The sequence below is a fragment of the Molothrus aeneus genome, chromosome 15, assembly GCF_037042795.1.
Source record: "Molothrus aeneus isolate 106 chromosome 15, BPBGC_Maene_1.0, whole genome shotgun sequence".
In the NCBI taxonomy this organism is placed as follows: domain Eukaryota; kingdom Metazoa; phylum Chordata; class Aves; order Passeriformes; family Icteridae; genus Molothrus; species Molothrus aeneus.
In genome coordinates this window covers 17,807,126-17,828,374 of record NC_089660.1, presented here as the reverse complement: position 1 = coordinate 17,828,374, position 21,249 = coordinate 17,807,126, and the positions used below count along the sequence as shown (strand labels likewise).

General features: G+C 45.3%; 1 protein-coding gene across 4 annotated transcripts in view; it reads right to left on the bottom strand.

The window, feature by feature from the left end:
* The window catches only part of FBXW11 (F-box and WD repeat domain containing 11), a 57,509-nt gene extending 36,784 nt beyond the window's left edge, over positions 1 to 20,725 (bottom strand). Inside the window, exons 1-3 of one of the 4 annotated variants that reach the window (XM_066560105.1) lie at positions 20,612 to 20,725; positions 12,442 to 12,521; positions 5,025 to 5,126 (exon numbers count right to left, since the gene is read on the bottom strand). In XM_066560105.1, the coding sequence (XP_066416202.1) occupies positions 5,025 to 5,075 (51 nt within the window). In that variant the 5' untranslated portion in view covers positions 5,076 to 5,126; positions 12,442 to 12,521; positions 20,612 to 20,725. The remainder of the gene's footprint in view (positions 1 to 5,024; positions 5,127 to 12,441; positions 12,522 to 20,611) is intronic. The other 3 variants (XM_066560107.1, XM_066560104.1, XM_066560106.1) reach the window with 3 other exon arrangements.
* Positions 20,726 to 21,249: the final 524 nt, after the last annotated feature.

Below are 21,249 nucleotides of genomic sequence, written 5' to 3'. Positions count from 1 at the left end.
CACATTTCTGCTCCTCAGCTGAGGAAAGCAAAGCTCTGGCTCAGAGCTCAGTCCTGGGACCCACTCCAGTAAATAACAACTCACTTCCATTTCCAAACAAACACTAGGAACTGACCCAAGACAGAGAAGGTCCCTTCTTGCCCCTAAGAATGAACAGGCTCAGTTAAAACCTGAAGTCATAAAGCCCAAAGCACTCAGATACATGAAGGACACCAGAGAACTGCTTATGAGAACCCTTCCCTTTGGAGAATAAATCACACTTGGAAAAAGTAATCCCTGCACTTCACATTTCCCCATCCTCCTGGGCAGAGGTATCTGGATCCAGCACCAAGGCATGGCTGGCCACACCACCTGGAAGCACCACAAGAAGCTGCTGTGACTGGAAGGGATGCCCAGACTGCATCCAGAATGCTCATCCCAGTTTAGGCTCTCCAAAGGAAACAGGCTGGGATATGGTGGAGATGACAAGGCTGGCCAAGCACTGAAGCACCAGGGGGAATAAAATGCAATGCTACCCTTTGCAAATGCCTGCAGGATGTGCAACTGCCACCAAACTGAGCTGTTGGATCAGGCCTCAAAATCTGTAACACCCACACTGAGAACTAAAAAAGAAAAGTTATTACAAGAAACTGCTGAAAACAAACCCCAAACTGGTGTTACTTTTCACTGAGAGGAGACTCCAGCCAGAAGGAACCACACTGGAAAGCACCACTGCTGATTACCAGAGGGAAAACTGGTCATTTTTACCTCAGATGAAGGAACTGGGGAACCCAGGCCATCCCCCTGCCACACTGCCCCCAGACCCATCATGGGTAGTTTTAATTGCTTCTACACTGCTGGCCTTGGTTTGAAAGCTCTGTGTCTCTGAAAAGTCTGTTTAAACACAGGGAACAAGCAGAAATATTTCAGATATTGGACAGAACATTCTGTTCCTTTAAAGAAAAGGAATCAAATATGTATTTCTTTTTAATGGAGCTGTTGGACTGTTTCCAAAAAGAAATGGTAACAGTTCCACTGTTTTGAGGCAAAATACCAGAAAACATGTCAAAAAGGTATTTGTAAATGACTTCAGACCCAACAGAAGCAGCAAAGCAGTTGTCTGGTTATCACAACCCATTTCAACAGCTACAGAGAATAACATTTCCAAAGGGATGCAAGCTCCAGAGCAACAGGCCACTCATCATCTCCCATTTGTGATTTCATGCTCTGGAGGAGAAGGTTTGAGCAGAGCCCATCTCCAGCACTCTGTGGTTTTAAGAAAACTGCATCATGTCTGTGCCTCAATTTGTACTGGAAAAAGAGGATGAAGTAGTTTTCAAGTTCAATTCTTAGCTTTCAACTACAAGTTTTTCCAACTACACTTTCTGTTGTTGTGCTTCCCTCTGGTATCAGAATAGAAACAGAAGCTCAAAATTAGTAAAGAAAAACAAACAGAAGCTTAAGCAAGTTAATACTAAATTGTAACATCCATAAATAAAAAAATAAACTTCCTTCTGAAAACTTTTGTTTAAACTGAAAGAATGGAAACTTATGTCACATACCCAGCCCAGAGCACTGAGTGCCATCTCTGGGGATGGGGACTCCATGAAAAGGAAAATGCAGGACCAGGAGCACCTCTGGAGCTGGACACCCCACTGGGCAGAAGGCAAGGATAAAGGACAGGAAAGGCAGAGGTGCTGCCCCAAGCCTCCGAGTACTTGGGAGAATGGGCTTGGAGGAGTCTGAAAATGCCACTGCATGAACTTTACAACCTGGCCTGGGGAGGAACAAGCTGAGATCTCCCACTGGCAGCTTGGGAAGTGAGACATTTCTTGTTCCTGCAGTGAATGAACTCTGTTAAAGCTTCCAGGCCACACAGGCCATGTCTGAACACGGAGGCAAAGAGGAGCAGGGCACTGCATGCAATTAAGCTGAAAACTTCAAGCATAGATGGAAGAGTGTAACAAAGAACCTTTTCTAAGAACCCCAAAGACCTTGGGAGGGTGTAAATAAGCCAAACAAAACCTAAGTGGAGTTTTAAAAGAGATAAAATTATTTTTTTAAAAACAGAAGCAGAAGAAAGGCATAACTGAAGACAGGGAAGAAACTTGGTGGGGCAGTATTTGTTTACTGGGTTAATTTCATTTATATCTCTCTAATAATTCATTTCCCAAGACTTATTTCATCATCTCCTACATTATGCAATAATTCAAAGTGATGCCTGGGCTCTTATCTTCTGTTGCTTAATGAGCAGTGCTCACATCACACTGGAGATGTTTACTCACAGAGCCCAGAACCCTGCCTGTCTCTGCCTGGCAGCCCTGCTGGAGCCACTTCCCAAATCAGCACCACAAAACACTCTCAAAATCCTGCTCTGCTCCAAGGATGGAGCCATGGAAGGTGCTGTACCCACAGGGTTGCATCACACACCTGCTAACAAGTTTCTCTAACAAGAACCAGTTTCTCTAAAGACCTAAACAAGAATTTTGGTTTTAATCTTGCAGAGAAATCCGTATCAAAGCAAATGAAAACAGGAGCTACTCGATACCAGTGTGTTCATGTACAAAAACATCATTAAAGGTAACTAAGCAGTTAAAAATAAGGCCTTGCAGCAGCTCCAAGTATATGAACTGGCACTTAATATGTACTTCTCCATGCAACAGAAACAAGTGTTAAGTGCCAGGGACTGTATTTCCTAATAATATCAATTAAACCAAAAGCCAGTGTAGATGAGAAGAAACCTCAAGTACCACAAACAGGAATAATTTTTTTAAAAATAAATGACCTGTTTCTCTTCTGCATTCACTAACAGCTCACAGAATACAGAAAGCAAATACTTCTCCAGTAAACTGCAAGGTTTAAAATACTAAGGTTTAAAATACTGCGAGGCTATTTTACTGCATGAGGAAAAGCACAGAGTACACACCCAGACTGAGAACTGGAGCACCTCCCCATCCATGGGCAGAGGGGATTTGCTGAAATGCTGCAGCTTGATTTTAAACAGCCTTGTTAGGTTTGATGATTGTTAACAACCTCACAGAAAGGCAGAACAAACCTCATCCCTTCTTTCTTCCTTTAGGTGGATGGCAGGTGACTGCTGAAGCCTAAAGGTTGGAAACCCCCAGGACTGAGTAAGAGCTTCCTGAAGAGATTCTCCAAGGCTCCAGTGAAGACTGCTCTTCCCCCTTTCTGGCCTGTTCACTGGTTACTCTACACACACCACACACAACAGACACAATCTCAGGTAACTTCTGTCAATCACCAAGAGCTTCTGTATTTCCCTCCCAGCACTTCCTATTAATCATTTCACTCTAACTAATGTGTGCTACGGAACCAAGAGCTCCTGCTACCTGTGCCCCACCTGATTTCTATGTGGGCTTAAGAGTTCAGGAAACTATGAAGGGCAAGTCACAGTGCCAAAAATAATAAATGGGGAAAGCAGCTGGTGTCACTTTTGCTTCCAAGTTCCCCTTACGACATCACTGAGTCACACACCTAAAAGAAGAACTTTTTTTTTAAAAAATAAACCTTCACAGACACTTCCAAAAGTCTCAAAGCCTCTTCGGTTGCAGCTCTACAGAAACAATCAAACCTTAATAATAAGAAAAAAGTCTTTATTTTGGCACAATATTTCACTGAACCATGGAATATCCTGAGCTGGAAGGGACCCACAAGGATCATCAAAGTCCAACCCCCGGCCCTGCAGACACCCCAACAATCCCACCCTGTCGAAATTAGAAGTAGCTTGTGATAATTGCCAAGACAGACACCAAACCTCTGGGACTCTGCCCTGGCATGACTGTAGGCACTCTTCTATAAGCAATGATTTGGCCATGAGACTGTTCATTTCTATAAAACTGAATTACCCATCTAGGAGTTTGTCTTGGACATGAGTTTTTGTCCTTTCTTTGAATACTATTTCAAAATTGGAAACATAAAGCATTCAAATGGAAAAACAGATTTGTATTTTAACAAAAATTTTGAAGGAATTTCTGGTTCTGAAATTCACATTTGCTGAATTTCAAGTGGCCATATTTTGCAGGTGAGAAGAGAGGTTTTAAAATAACTGGTTACTCTCTAAGGTAAGTCACTGATGTTCTCCAGTGGCTGACCTCAAATGGAGTGACACAAAACTCAATTGTTCATTTTCATTCACAAAAAAGCAATTTCTTTTAACTACTCATTTTATACACATGAAAGACTTGAACCACTGAATGATGCTCTTATGCAAACAGACTATGTTAAATAATCCTTGTTTTCTGCTAAAAAAATATTACATTCGGAAACACTTTGGGAAGTGCCACACAGTTACTCCACATGTTCAGCATTTTCCTTCCAAGGTAAATACCCTGGGAAAAATTGTTAACTGGTCCCAAAAGTTCCCTTTTTATCATTTTCAATCCCTCCCAAACCAATGAAGCAGCAATTCCCCATCTATAAGTTATGCAGGCTTAGCTCCAACAGCTTACTAGAAGAAAAATAACAGACAACTTAGGATTTAGTGGTTTTCTATGCAGACCAACCCCCCACCCCCATCCCTCGTTCTCCACTTCTTAGAAGTTAAAAAACTGAGTTAAGAGGGCAACCCAAAGAGCCCAGGACTCCATGCTCACTATTCTGCGTTCAACCACGTGCAAAGACTAAGGTAAGGCTACACCCAGGCCCACGCTTAGGAGCAAATAAAAAGCTTATCCTTTCTAAATCAAATCACACAAATATCACAGGCTGGTCAGTTCATTAACAGCAAAGCTCATTATGTTATTTTTAAGTTAAACGAGAAAGCAAAACGTAGCAGGCAACATGCAGAACTATGCTACTGATATCACAACGTCAGTAAACAGGCAATAAAACACAACAGCTCCCCCCCAGCCCTACTGCACAGAAAGCCCTTAAAGAGTCACTCCTACAATGCAGTTAAGTAGAAGATTTCAGAAAAGGATGCACAAAAAACATTTAGCAGACTAAACAATTTGATTAAACAGAGTCCTGAGAGTTTAACACAAGTTCAACAGCATAACATTTACAACAAGAAAGAAGAAAGGCACCTGGAGACATCTGACACTGGGCATGCTCTGCAGGCATCTCAGTGCGCACATGCTCTCTACCAGGTTGGAGCAGCCTAGCCACAAAGACCTTGGCACAGAACACTGCAGGGTGACAAAAAGGAAGGAAGAGAAGAAGCAGTTAGATGCCACAACAAATCACTCAAGGCAGGCAACTCATTAGTATGTTAATGTGGGTACTTATCTATGTTATTTCTACATTCACCATAGTTAGCGGCCAGGGGTAAAACAACCACTGAAGATGCTGTGCAGCGATCAAGGACAAGCCACCCCTCTGGCCTGAGCTCCTTTTCCCCCTCTGTAACCCCATGGCTTTAGTGCCCAGCTGCATGCTTTAACTGACTCCCAGCAGCAGGAGAGTTTTAGTTCACCCACAGTGCTGCCCACAGCAGAGCTTCTGGGGCAGAGAGCCCACCCAGCCACCCAGCCTGGCCAAAATCCCTGCCCAGCTGTGTCCTGCACAGTCCCCCTGGGGACACGAGGCCAGGAGGTGCCACAGGGGTGGCAAGGCTTTAGAATCCACCTGGAGGAGCTTTGGGAATTAAGGTTTGACACTCCCCAGTGTCTCAGCTTTCTCAAACAAACTGTGGTTCTTTATTCTGCACTGGGACAGACAACCCGACAATGGGAGCACATTTTAGAGAGGAACCACACTAAGCTCAAATTACATTACCAAGTTCTGCTTAATCAAGGAATCCTAATGACCTGGGGAAAAATGTTGGAATTAGAGTTGAAGATATCCTAAAGCCAAATCATCCCTTGGCTACATTTAATACTCTTCCTGCCACCAAAGCTTAACTACCAAATTCCCCACTGCTGACATGAGAAGTTAGGAAAAGTTTGGAGAAAGCTAAAGAAATTTGATGCAGACAGACTCCCCAAAACTTCTGTAGCTCCCCAATATTATTTCCCAGCTCTTTTTAAGGACAGAGCAGTACATACACCAAATAAAGTTAGGGAAAAGGATTCAATTTCTCAGCATCAAGCAGAGCACAAACCCAGCTGCAATATTTGGCAGAGACTGAGCTTTCACTATTTTCCACACAGGCTTCCAATTTAGTTACAATGGACACCAAAACTTTGAAAGAAAAGCCCCACACAGGTCAAAGCTGAAAGTGGAATAACTGGAGGAGAAGCCTCATGGAAAGCAGTTTGTGCCAGGATCAAGGAGGGGGAGAGAGCCCAGAGCACCTGAAGGGTAAAAAACTTTTTTTTGTTTCCTATCTTATGAATAAAACAAAAGGAAGACTCGTATTTTCATCCATGCCAAGGAGAGAAATTATAGCAAAACCAGCACAAGAATGGCCCTAGCAGCACCAAAACACATCGAATTTCCCTCTCTTACCCAGCAGGAAGGTGCTGATTCCACAGGGATGTCCTGTGCTACACACTTGGAATGGCAAGAGTGGGAGCATATCTCTTATGGACAGGGGTAAAAATAGTCATATCTATGTTTTATTGTATTATTCTTTCATTAATAGCAAAACAAATCCATAGTTTTCAATTACTAAAAGTTTTTAAGTTTATTTAATGTTTATAGAGAAATAGGATTTAGCTATTAAGTAATTACTCCACTGTATCTGTCATTACTTTGCATTACTTAACTTTGACATGTCCTCACATTAGCATTGGAAATTTAGTTTGCAGGACACCTTCTAAGACAGTCAATCAGTGACAATAGGGAAACTACCTTAACTTCAAGAAGACACACAAAAAAAGAGGTTTTCATATTTTCAAAAAAGATGGGATGTACTGTTAGAACCCACTGATTGAAGATACATACTTTTATAGATCTGTTTCTCAAAAATGAGTGTATAATTCAAGAAACTCCCTTTCCAATCTGTTTTGTTCTTTGTTCCTATTTAGGACAATACCTTCATGGTTATTCTGCAACACTGAACCAGCAAAATTCAGGGTATTTCTGCAGGTGTTCATTAAAGCCCAAAAACATTTTTAAACATACAGGCCTGATCAAAAAAAGTCACTTTGCTCACTAGACTTAATAAAAGTCATTGATAAAAATCACAGCAAACTCCTCTCCTGAGATGTTCAGATTAGGTACACAAAGCTGAGGATAATGTTTATAATGAATCTACACCTGTAGATGTCCACAAATTATAAGTTAAAAATCACTGGTTTAGAGGTTATCATGTGGGGGAGTTTAGGAACTACTCTAGCTAAACAAACTGAATTTTAAGTGCTTAAGAGAAAAATGGGTAAGTTGAGAACATTTTAAAAAATTTAATTCAAAATGCATTAGACACAGGCCATTTCCATGCCAAGGTTAAGCCAGACAAAAACCTTTTCACAGCATTACGAAACCTGCATGAAAGGCTTTACAAAAACTCCCTGGACACTCAGCTGCAGCACTGCTATTGCACAATGCTACAAATTAAATATTGTGTCCCACTTCACACCAAAACAGCAACGTGCAAATATTTGTGTGCTTCCCTGACATGTTATTGCCTGACCCTGTCATGAATAAAAGCTTAAAAGTGTTCCAAAGGCTTCACTTTGCACTGGCCCTTCTTTCACCAGGAGCCCAGGGAGGTGCAGCACTGTTTAATAAAGTCTGGGAGGAGAAAGTGCCAGTGGCCAACAGGCACAGAATTAAATGAGAACACAGAGCTCAGAACTGCACAGGTTAAGGTAAGGCCAAGTGAAACTCAGATTTTAAGGAATAAGGTAATTAGCAATGCAAGCTTTAACTGCCTCACATTCTGAGGGCAGTGGATCACCTGGAGGTCCTATTTGCAGAGCTGAAAGGGGCTTTGAGCCCCAGGGCAAGGCAGGAACAGACACAAACTCTCATTCTGATCACTTCAATGCCTTGTGCTTGCAAAGATTCTGTACTTTAATTTTATTATTAGACGACTGATGCTAATTCCATACACAAAGAACTGCTTTGGTGGTCTAGCCCCAGGAATTACATTTCAAGCTTTACATTTCAATCTTAAATCTCAAACTGAAGCAGCCTATACAAAATGCTGCATTCCCAGAGAAACCTGTAAATCCTCAGTAAAAAGGGGAGATGCTTCAATGTCTTTAAAACTCAAATGTTAAGAACTTCTTATATTAATTAAGCACACAGCAGTGTGCATCCAATAAACCAACTTTGTAGCTGGGAACTTTTAGATGGAGGTATAAAAAGCACCTCCTCAGGCCCTGAACTATCCTATCCTAAAGTTTTCCTTCACTCTGGACTTCTCCCAGGTTACAGCACAGCCTGGTTAAAGCAGTGTAACATGCCCAGAAATCATTTCCTCTAATGCATCTGATACTGTAACACAGAAATCCTCACACTTTTGTATCCCTTATAAAAACCTCATATATTTATCCTCTAAAGCCCTTTAAACTGCCCAAGAAATGCCTATAGCCTGTATTTCTGATGGAATTAGAACACCTTTGCAACCCAGGCATGGCAATATTGCAGTGTCACAACTAAGAATGACAGCATTTATATAACCCAGACTTATGCTGCAAGTTTTATAAAATATTAAAATTATGACCTCGAAATTTTTCACTGCATTAATTTTATCTATACAAGATAATTTAGAGAATCCAAATTTATTGGTGTGTTTACAGCTTGGGAAATTCTGGTCTTAAGGCAAAAACATGCAAAAAAGGTAGAACCAAATAACCTCAGCCTTCACTGTCAATTATTTCCAGCTTTTTAGCTATAAGAAATTCACATGCTACTCAACAATGGTGACTTCCTGGCTAGTTTACTTTGGCCTGGACCAACACAATTGGTATCTATTTCCACCAACATTTAATATTGATAATTTTATGGGTAAGTGGTGCTAATTAAACCCCTCTCCATGGCTGGGGGCTCACTTTAATGCAGCCCAAGAGGTGCTCTGAAAAGCCAACTTGGATTTGAGGGCAGTCTGACAGTCTGGGAAAGCCTTATGTTCCCACCTCCAACTTAATGGCAAGTTCAGATCTCCTCAAAAATCAGCATTAACCACACTAAGACATAAAAAATATGAGCAGTAACACTGTTTCAAGGCCTTCATTATTATTTTATGCTCGGCAGGAACAGCAGCCAACTCCAACTCCCTCCCAGTTTGCAGGCTGGGATTTCCTCCAGATCTTACCTGGTGCTTTTCCTGTTCAGGCTTCAAACAGTGCCAAGCAGAGCAGTGGTGAAGCCCTGGGCTGGGAATGAGTGTGCACAGGTGGGGAAGCAGAACATCCAAGGTCTGTGTGAACACTGGGTGGGACATGCAGGGAGTGGGGACACGCGCTTCCCCAGGGACAGCCCGGCTGGCAGGGGACATCCCTGCACACCTCTGGAGGCACAGACACCGCTGCCTGACCAACAGGAGCACTCTGGGCTCCTCCTGCTGCCGCCCCACAGCCAGGCTGTGCCCGGGGACGTGCCCTGTGCCCACGTGCTCCACGCGAGTCTGTTGGACTCGGTGCCATCACATCACTGCCTTTCCCACGGCCAATGCAACCCCACCGGGCCTGGGGGATTCGGAAGGCTGTTGGAGCACCATCCATACAACACATTTCCACACTCCAGGGAGTTTTACGTGTGCATTCCAGCAATCTGCTTCAATTTCAGCAGAACTGGACTCCCAGGTCAACAAAGTTGTTTCAGACGTAATTTACTCTTGCATTTATTTCTCTCTTTCCATGAGCTACAAATGCAAAAATTAATTTCTCAAAAATGAATACCCACAGAGTGGAAAACTAATTTTAACTTGTGAATTTTTTTTATTATTCTTTTATTATTCTGTTATTAGATAATTCTAAAAAAATAGGTAACCAATAGCTGAGTCACAGTGCCACTAGGAAAATCAATTTAGCCAAATCACTGCCATTCACAATAGTTTTTCAAACTGCTCAATGGAATAACCTTCCAACAGCCATTCGAGATCTGCACGTAAGCTCTTGCATTTGGGGAAAAACACTAAGTGAGGAATCAGGAAATTTAAAGCAAGACAAGGGAAAAGAATTGACCAGAGAAATTCTCCTTATTACCACAGCGATGCTCTAGATAGGACACTGAATTCACAGGAGGCTGATGGATAACGCTGTCCCACTCTGCTCCTGAAGATCAAAGTGTGTTTGCTACACACAGTCAATGCTACAAAAGGAATATGGGTTCAGTGGAGAGAAGATTAAATGCTTTCTTTGAATAGAATAACCATCTTACTCCATTATAATTTATTAATCAGGATAAGACTCATGAGATGCAGCAGTTCATTTTCAAGAAGATACAAAGGACTGGGAAGAAATTCTAAGATGTTTGCATAAGCCACTCTGATCATTAACTGAAATAATCTCAATTTTCCAAAACACAGCATTTAGATTAGCCCTTGCTTCCTTCATGTACATACACCCCAACTCCCACAGTTGTATGATACACCTTTCTGCACTAACATCCCCTGTGTTACATTAAAAAGGCCATTTCTAAAGCAAAACACTTTCTTCTGCTCCCCTGCAGCAGAACAGGGACTTGCAGACATCTCCAGCCAGCAGCTCAGGGCAAATCCTGAGTGGGCAACACAGACCCAGCACTGCCCATCACACAGGAGAAACTTGCAGGGCATCAAACACAGAGAAAAACATGGTTGAAGCTTGTCTAACATGTTAAAAGCTGTCTCAGACCCTTAGGTTTTCAAGGCTGAGGCCTAACAGAGCTAACAATAAATCCTACGACAGCCAAGGCAGGGTAGAAGCACTCAAGTTTTGATGCCTGTGGAGGCTGGGCTGCCAGAACCACCCAGGATTGCCAGGCAGGGCTGCACAGGAATACTGCCACAGCTCTGAGAGCTGCCTCACATGGCACTTTCTGAAATGTAACATTCAAAACACAGGCAAGAGCAAAGCCTCCAACCTGCTCAGCTCAACTGCTGCCTTTGTAGGGCTGGCTGATGTTTCCAAAAGTTAAGCAATATTAAATAACATTGAGGATCTTGATCAGCAGGAGCACTCATTTATGCTTCCTCTTTTTTTTCCCTGCTCAGTGTATTTTAAATTATTTCCTCTTTTCAGTTTTCATCACTAAAGATGCCAAGTTTGCTTCTGCCTCCCTGTTCTCTCGTTTTTAGAAAAAGGCACACCCTGAACAGCAAATATTCCACAGAGAGACACTATTTTACAATTTTAACTCCAAAGTGAGTCTGATGGCTGTGTGGAACAAATTCAATTTGATATAGATGAGAATGCAAGAAATGTGTCAGTCTAAGGTTAATAAGTATTGCCCATACATTCTCCCTCTGGTTTATTTAATAGAGTCACATTAAAACAGACTTCTCCACCCTAACCAAATAAAATTCAACTACTCAAAAAAATCAAACCAGGAAACCTTTGCACAAGTAATTAATTATAAATGTACTTATCAATTAAATTCAAATATAACTTTGGCACAAAACACCACACCAGGAAAACAAACGCAGAATTCAAACCATGCATGAGATCGACAGCACGTACAGAGTTTCTGCTACAGGAGGTTAAATACAGAGGCCTCACCAGTCACTGCAGTAACTGCCTACAAAGGAGAACACACAAAGGCTGAGCATTACTGCTGTTACTGTCCACAGGAATCCAGGTACACTGTTTCACAGTGACTTTAGAAATAACTTGCCAAGTCCATCAAAGCACCAGCTTACAGTAAAGCTGGGCACTGGGAGGTGCAGCTCTCCCATTCACACCAGATATGATATTGAACCCACATAATTTTCTTTTCCTGCCAGCCAGGGACCCAGCTTGCCTTCCTGAGGCACAGAAACACCTTCCAAACCCATCTCTAAGATAACTTTTTGTAGCCATCCCAAATCTCAGAGGAATGTGACTCCAAGTAAAATGGCTCACCCCTACTCTGAAATAAACCCACTGTCACTGTGAGACTTCTCCTGCCACCCCAGCCCTACACCTGTCCCAAAACAGCTGAGGCCAAACCTTCACACTGACAGCTCAGGAAGGGTTTAGGACACTGACTCCAAGTGCTGCCCACAACAGGATTTCAAATGGTATCTTAGCAGGAAAAGCTGCAGGAAATTGTCCTAGGAATAACCAGAGAAGTTCTCTCCAGTTCTGATGGATCCATCAGAAGGATAGGGACTGAACTCAGAGCTCCCTGAACTTCACAGGGAGCCCAAGACAGTCACTGACAAGGCTGCTCTCCCCTTCCAGAAACAGGATGGGGCAGCCAATGGCTCTGTGCCTGTTCCTGCACACACAGAAGTTCACCTCGTGCTCCCAGACTGATGCTCCACAGCAGACTGGCAATGCCCTCCAGTATTGCTCCTGTATCTCTGGGCCATGCCCTGTCTGACTCTGCCCTAACACTTGGGGACATGAAGCAGTTAAAGCGAGGGACTGAATGTGCGGACAAACTCATCTAAGCAGAAGCAGCAAGATATAGTACAGGGTGACTTCTTACCTGAAACTTTGTTTCTGGGCTTCAGATCCACCAATCCAGAATGAAAGGGGATTCGAATGGGTTTTCCTTCTCAGACTTGTCTGTTAAAAGAGAGCAGCCAATCATCTTCAGCTTGGTGTATCTACTTCTTTCTTGAACGAAATCCCAATTACTGCTAATGCTGTTAGAGACAAGGCAGCCCAGGCACCTGCCCAGCCCGGGACCGACTACGTTAGTGGGGTTGTTGGATTGGTGGATCTAAGACAGAGAAACGCATTTACAGACAAGAAATTGCTCCTTCCCTTACCCTGGTCACCCAAACAAGTGGTTTTGGGTACAGCTCACTTTGCTAAGATTAAGGAAGATGAGAAGAAGCTACAATGCAAATAACAAAGCCAAGTCCTAAAGCTTCAACCACCAGCTCACACCTCACAGGCCTGCTCCAGGAACACAGGTTTGCACGACAGCTCAATGAAGTTCTCCTGGTCTGCCATAAACATCCTCTAAAGCACTTTACTCCAATGATTATTTCCCCGTTTCCAGGCTCAAAATGACCTCATTTGCCTTACACGTCTGCAGCACAAAGATGGAGTTGTCAAGACACTCCTGATGGGAACACAGCACTGTATTCAGTACATTTGCAGTACTGCTGTGTCTCTGGAAAACAATCTAGAACCAGAAGAGAGTAAGACACTGTACACTACTCCTGAGACAAGTCACCTCTTGCTAAGCAGGGAGATAAAAGGCCTCCAGCCAGTCCTGCCAGCAGCACAGTGAGAGTGTGACTACTTTAAAGCAGCTAGGAAGTGACACCTCAGAGAAGATGGGGTCCACAGAAAACTCATACTCCACGTGCAACAGAAAGCTCAGCCTGCAGAGACCAAACCATGCAACTTGCACCGAGACCTTCAAAAACTTCAGGCCATGGCCTATGGAGCTTCCCCTACCAGCAGTGAGAACAAAATGCTGCAACATCCCCAGAGGAACACATCACCACCACCTCTCACCCTCTCTGCTCTGCAGCCCCTCCAGAGAGCTGAACCTCAGCTTCCACTGCTGTGCCCCACATCTCGAGCTCCAGCAAGTCACAGAAGGGTGGAAAAAATGCCACTGTCTCCAGGTGTGCCAAGAAACCGTCCCCATGAGGACAGGACTGTCCTGAGTGCCCACAGCTCCTTAAAGAAAGGAGCATCTTCATGGTGGGGTGATTTCCTGCTTTCAGCCACTGGCAAAGGCAGTCAATCCCAGGGCAGTGTTTCAAGGACAAAGCAGCGTTGTAGGCCCAGTACCATGTCCAATGCATGATTTTTAAGGCTGCCAAGGAAAGTGCTAGGATGTCAAGGCATATGACTCAGAATTTTCAGAGTACAATATAGCTCAGCAAGAAGCCAGCTATCAAATTATATAAATGTACTGATTTGCCAAGTCACTGCAGAGCCAGCAGGGTGCTGGAAGGAGAGGCACTTCTCCAGGAAGCCAAACCTTAACATTATTTGCAAGTGCAACAGCACAGGTCTGATTTTTGTCTCCAGAAGGCCTGGCGTGCTGGAGACAGCCTGAATAACAAGTTTCCCTGGCTAGTCCTCCCCTGCCCTAAGAGAATTGCCAATGAGATTCTCTATCAAGTCCAAGCTGGAACATACTCAGTTCTGCAAATTCTGAGTATAGATTTTCAAAGAGATTTAGGCATTTTTGTCTGAAAATCAAAAACTGGTTTCACTGCAAAGGCTGGAAGACTTGAAAACAGCCCCATCATGCAAACCATGTTGAAATACACAAGCTCACACCCCTCAAAAAGGCAAACAGTGCAGATTGGCACAACTTTTGTACCAAAACTCCACATTCTAGAACTCAACAGAATGAAACTCAGAGCAAACTTGTAACACTGAATATATATATTTATATATATATATAGTGATTCTCCTCTAAGTCAGTGAGTAAACCAAAATTCTGTAGTGTTGCCAACAGCTTGAAGTTGACCCAAAAAGCTTTTTTTGTCATTTTACCCAGAAAACACATCACTCCTTATTCCTAGCAAATGGGTCCCTACCTACATCTTACAAATTTCCATCTGTATTCACCCTACAAATGGGCCCAGGAAGCTGAACTACTCTTTGATCCCACACAAAACTGTTAATTTCCTGGGGTGGAAGTACAAGGATGCAAGTCCTGCGGGGATGTGGATTAACAAAGCACCAAAGAAACAACATGCCTTCAAATGTTACCACTGTTAATTTAGCTTGCATGAGGAGCAAATTGAGTTTTCAGAAAGAGTCAATGCTTTTCGTTGTTAAAACACCAATGGCATTGCATTATTTTTGCATTATCTGCTCTCGGGTCATGCATTGCTTGTATTGGGAAATGTATGGAAGTGGTACAGGAAAATGGAGTAGGCTGTCAGATGTCACACCACTGAGCTCATAAATGCATCAATAAACTGGGGAAGGAAGGGAATTTCCAGAAAAAGTGGATTTTCTGTGAATAATGATGCCATAAAAATCAAACCACAAAATTAGATTATGTAACAACATAAACAGTGGCATCTGTATAAAGAAGACGTCGCCCAAGGAAAAAGCTAGAAGGAAAGAATTGTTATCCATCAGCATTAATTTAAACAACTCAGTCAATATTCTCATTTCCTTTCAATTCATTTTCTGCCCTGCAACAAAAAAAAAATTCCTTGTCACGGAGCAGCCCTCTCATAAGCACGGCCTCTTGTTCTCTCCCACACATCATTCCTCTCGCATTGGCACATTTGCTGCAACATCCATTTCATCTGAAAGCCATCAGCAATATCCCTGAGCATGCTGCTGCACAAGCACTCCAAGCTGCCCAGGGCTGGGCAACTGGAAATGCCAAAGCACCAGCGACCTTTAAACTGCGAGGCAATAAACCCAGCAGACCCAGAGACACACGGCAAGCTGATTTAACAAGCAGCAGAGGTGTTTTAGAAAACATGAAATGAAAAGGTACATCCATCTTTCAAAGAACATTCCCAGGTCTCTCTGAGGGTACAGCTTGTAACAAGGCAGGTTGTTTTGCTGCGATGCTGCTCACAACACTCCTCAGTGACCCAAATCTTAGCAGTGCTCAAAGCTCTGTATCCCGAGGGACACAGCCGGCACTGTCTGACACGCAGCAAAGGCAGATGGGTTTTTCAAAGCAGCAGCCCCAGAGCACTTCAGAGAGGGCAGCTGCACCCACAGCAGCTGCCTGCAGAGACAGGACCTCGTTCCACACAGACACCTGGACAGGGATTCACTCTGGGAGCTGCTGGCCCCCAGGCAGAGCTCTGGGGCAGCCGTGGAGCCGACAGCCGCCCAGTCACACTCCCCCAGATGGGCCCTGCACGTGTTCCAGACTGCAGGGAACTTCCTCTGCTGCACCTCACTAGCTCAGCACCAGGCAAAGCTTGGAGAACTTTGTTATGTCAGAAAATGTAACTGCAATGTGAAGTGAGAAATCTCTGAGTCTGGAATGAGATTTAAAAAGCCTCTGGTTAAACACCAGGACTTAGTCTCCACAATAATTGGTAACTTCCTTTCATTAAGAACCAAAAGCAATTTAGTTTCAGAAGTTCCCCCATAATGGGCACATCTGCAGCTTTCCTTCACCTGACTTATCTGATGGCTACTGCCACCATCATCAGAAGCCTCAGGTAACTTTACACACTTCTGCATCTCTGTAGCCTCCTTCTCTCTGCCATCTCATTTCCCCAATCAGGCCATTGCTCCAGCCAACCCTTCCCAAAAGATAAAGCTTTCCACACTCTTTTGTCCACTTCCCTCCTTTCACCACTCCGCTGGCTCTGAGTGCAGTTGCCTTGCTCTAATTCATGTTCTTAAGCTCTTCCTTCCCATTTTCTGCACTGCTGCCAAAGTCACAGCAATCTCTTCTCTTCAGATTTGCATCCTTCCTCTGCAAGGCACTCTCTGAAACGGGACTGTCATTCTGAGAGCCTGGCAGCAGCACATACCTCACATCCCCTGCCCCAAGGCTAATCCCAAGGCTGTGCCTTCCTCAAATCCATCCCACCACCACCTCTTTAGCTGTATGCTCCAGCCATTGCTTATTTCCCCATGTATAAAACCCTGCATGCTTTACTGTCCAACATGCAGCTCTCAACTCTGCTCATTTAGCTCCTGAAGATTTAAAAAAGATGCCAGCAAAGCAAACGGATTGTTATCCTGCTGAAGAAAGCACATCCAAGTTACACACAGGTTTACAAATACCTTACTAACACTCCATCTACTCCCAGGCTTCAATTAAGAACCAGTCACATTTTAGCTAGAACAGTATCTCCTTTGTTTCAGCTGCAAAGATGATCATTTCCTGTATCTGTGTCGCTACAAAAGTCAACTCTATGAAGGATTCCTCCAAGAGTATGCGGAAAAAAAAAAAAAAAATCACACAAATCCAACTGCCTGCTTACCTTGCAATGACTGAGACAGGGAAGAAAAAAGCCAGAGCACTACAGCCCTACTGAGATAGATATATATATATACACAGCAGCTGTACTTCAGCTTCCAAGCAGAATGTTGGGATTTATTTTGCACTTTAGCTTTAAATAGTTTGGGGGCACAACCATCTCCAGTTGCAGTGACCCAAGGAACTTCAGGTACCCCTGGAGTGATTTACAGCAGGAGCTGCTGCTGCTCAGCAGGCCTGTGTGAAACACTTCCTTCCCAGACTGGTACCTCTGAATTGAACACCTCCACCTCACATCAAAGTCCTACCAGGAGAAACAGAAAGATTTTTGGCAAGATAATAAATTATAATTCTTCATTTATTATTTACCAAGGTACTTAAACACTGGATGCTTTTAGGAGAGCCAGAGAAGCATTCTAGACACTGAAGGCCATGTGTTAGGAAGATTATTTCCGTACAGACAACTTCAAGATACAAATTATAGCAGTGTGAACAAGTGCTTGCCCATTTTATTGCCAGGCATGGCCTTTCCCAAACCTTTTCATGCTCCTACCACAGAGCAGTGAATGCTGAATTTAACCTGCCAGCACAGGGACCTGTGTTTGGAGAGCGGCTTGGGCAGCAAAGCCACAGTGAAACATGAGGGGCATAAGCTCAGTGAGTGGGAGAATTTCCACACAGCTGGATTCCTGCTCAGGAGCCATCTCCCGTAGGTGGCTGGTAGGTACAGGAGCCAGGGAGCAGCAGATTTATTTTGTTATGCCATCCACATCTCATGGTGCACACAGTTCACCCCACAAATGTATAAAAAGCCCCCCAAACTACTCGCCACACTGATGTATTTGGTTACAACCACCTCAGTACAACCTAAGCAGCTAACCCTCCACACTGTGAAAGCTGCTGGTAAGACTAAATAACAATTATGGGAAGGGTCCTGGGGAGATGAAGAGCACAAGGCTTTCAGCAGATATTGAAGGTAAATGCAAATCACAGGGTTGATGCAACTGAACACAGATTTTAAACACAACTCGAATCTGCAGGCAACAAAACTTATTTCACAAAGCATTGCAGGTGGTTCTTTAAAAGAGCAAAAAGGTCACAGTTATCTAATTTCACTGAGAAAACCAAAACCAGGGGCAGAAAGAGCCCTTTCAGTGAGTGACCCTCCATCTGTTCTGGATTACCTCCTCACACCCAGCATTTCCCTGAGCCCATAGTGAAGCAGCCCCAACCCTGCCAGACACCGTGAGCTCAGCCTGGGCAGCCCAGTCAGCCCCAGTTACCCTTGGGGATCCCACCCTACAGGTGGGCACCACCTGCACCTGGACTGGCATCACTCAACACTCATCCCCCTGGAAATGACTAAGGACAGCATCCACAGAAGCAGCACAAGGCACGGGAAGCCTTCAGCTGTCCTGAGGGACACAGTGGCTTGGAACACTCACTAAAACTTCACACAGCAAATCAAAGTTGTCACTCTGAAACCTTGAAATATTTCTCTGAGATTCCAGCCTTAAAAATAGAACAGTTTTATTTCCATGACTGATTTTCCTTTAAATAAATGCAAATGATCAATCCAGGGAAGGCACAGTTGATGGGTAGAGCAGCATGTTCTGAAACGTATATGCAATTAACATATTGACACATTACCTCATGCCCATCAGCCCCTCAGAATTATGGTGTATTTGCTCCTCAGAACTTTCAGATCACACTCTGCTCCTGCATTTACTACAGATTCATCCCTGGCACCGGAGGGAAGCAATGCACCAAACCCCATCTCCCTGATCAGAGAGGGGTATAAAACATCTGCTTTTAGGAATGTGGAACACTTTATAAAAGCAGCATCCCCCTAAGTCTGCCAGGGATGATCCTGGGTTTGGGATGTTTCCCACAGACCAACTCCCACGTTTCCAGATCACACAGAAATCCCTAACAGGGAACTCAGCCCAAACAGCTTCTACCCTGTGGATTCAAACAAATCTCCTGGAGAATCTCCCCTTCTGCACCACACCAGAAGGCAAAACCTCCACATCTGCATCCAGCAGTGATTTGCAAAGCTTTTAGGGAAACATCTCCACTCAAACACAAGTGATCCCATGCAAGCCTCTACTAAGGTTAACATTAAATTCAACTAATAATTACATTGTAGAGAGCACCATTTTCTCTTTGAAATGACAGAATTAATTGTTCATCTTATTCAATTTTTACATTTATCCATTTCTTGTGAAAGAGAGAAAAGTGTATTTCTAAAACCTCCTACAACAGACTAAAACTCCTACAAGCCCCACTGATGTTTGCATGGATTAGCACATTTCCCAGCTCCAGCAAGTGGAGGATACAACACTCACCAGCAAAAGTCCCATTTGCTTCCTCCTGATACAACCTGGCCGCAAAGAGGAGAGACTAAAATGGGAGAGCACTTGTGAAAAGACAAAGAAGTGGGGGTTTTTGAAAACTGAGGAAGCCAAACCTTCCAGCTCCAAATGCTATTTGAACACCTCACAGAACCCAAAGCTGAGGAGCGCTGGTGACTGTTCCACGGAAGAAGAAAGCCACCAGAGCACACTTCCCACCTCGGGAATTTAGGAGGCATCTCTGGGAGGCTGCTCCTGAGCCGGCTGCCCACAGAGCTGCCCCAGCCCTGCCCTTCCTGCTGAGGGGACTGATGGCTCTGATGTCCCCCAGGGCAAGTGTGAGATCACAGACCGGGGGAGGAGGCTCCTAGGAATGACTTTTAAGCCCCTGCTCTCAGTAACCAGCAGAAAGAATGAAAGATACACAAAGGCTTTGTAGGTTCCCCTTTTTTTTTTTCATCTTATTTCTGCTTTTTGAGACCAGATGGCACACTTAAAGAAAGTTCATATATTCTGGAGCAGGTAGTTTAGCAACAACTCCACTGGCTAAAAAACCCATTTATGTCTCCACTGAACCCAGCTCACCTTCAGAGTGCCTTAAAGGGAAATTATTTGCATTTTGCCCCTCAGTTCTGGAGAACTGTATGAAATTTTGTATATGAGAGCAAATTATGCTTAGGAGAAAAAGCAATTATGTTTATAACAAATAAATTAGGATATATTTACCGATTAGTATTTTATCTCAACTCCTAACTTAATTTTATTCATGCCTAAAAACAGTAAAACGATAGGCCTCCGATATTTGCCCATAGAAACCTTATTTGTTTATATTTTAAAAAAACCAATCAACACCTCTTTCTACTGCTCCCACCTGGCTGCCTCTCCACTAACGCGAATTTAGCGGCGTAAGCGTTAATTAGGAGTATAACCAATACACCAATTAGGTCTCGTTAGGTAATTCCGTGTGTGCTGGACCGGAGCTGCAGCACCGGTGCTGCCCCGGCCCGGGGCCCCGAACCCCCCCTGCGGGGTCTGATCCGCCCCCGGGGGCGCGGAGGGGTCCGGCCGGGCCGGGGCTGGAGCCGGAGCCCCCCCCGCCCGGGGCATTTCGCTTTCGGTTCGTGCCCCGGCCCGGCCCTGCCCGCTGCGGGGGTTAATTGGAATTATTTATTTATTTTCAATGAAACGGAGGCGCCCGTGGCGCCCCGGCCGGGCCGCGGGGCCGCGGCTGAGGCGAGAGCGAGCGGATCCCCCCGCGGGGAGAGCGCGGCCGGGCCGGGGCCGAGCAGGGCCCGGCACAGCCCCCGCAGCGGCGGCGTCGGACCCCGCGGGCCGGGCGCGCCGGCGGGGCCTGAGCCGGGGGGGGAGAGGGGGCGGGAGGGTGTGCGCGGGGGCCGGGGGTGACTCACCATGAGCTCGATGGTCTTGTCCTCGATGACCGAGTCGGGCTCCATCGCGGCGGCGGCCGCTCCGCTCCGCCTGCCCGGCCCGACTCGGCCCCGCCGCCGCCGCCCCGCGCCCGCCAGGCCCCGCCGCGGCCCGCCCGCCCCCGCCGCGCGCACGCGCAAACGCACGCGCGCTGCGTCCGCCGTGATGTCACGGCGCTCGCGGAAAGAGCGGGGGCCCGGCCCCGCCCCCCGGGGCAGCCCCGCGCTGCCCATTGGCCACGGGGCGCCCGCGGGGGGTGCCGGGAGCGGCGCGCGCCCGCCGAATGCGGGGGGGGGGGCGGCCTGAGGGGCCCGATCGGAAACGGGAACAGAAATGGAAATAGGAATGGAACGGGAATGGAAATAGAAATAGAAATAGAACAGGAACGGGAACGGAACAGAACAGAACAGGAATAGAACGGAGTGGCAGCGAGCGCCTCCGTGGGCGGCGGAAGCGCCCGGGGCCTCCTGTCCCGCGCTGCCGGGGCTGCCGAGCGGGCAGAGCCGTGTGGGAACGGCCAGGGCCGGGTTTGCTGCCAGACGCTGCGGGATCGGAAGCTTGGAAAGCGCCTTTGGGACTCGCCCCTATCGGCTCCTGCCGTGCCCAGAGCAGCTGTGGC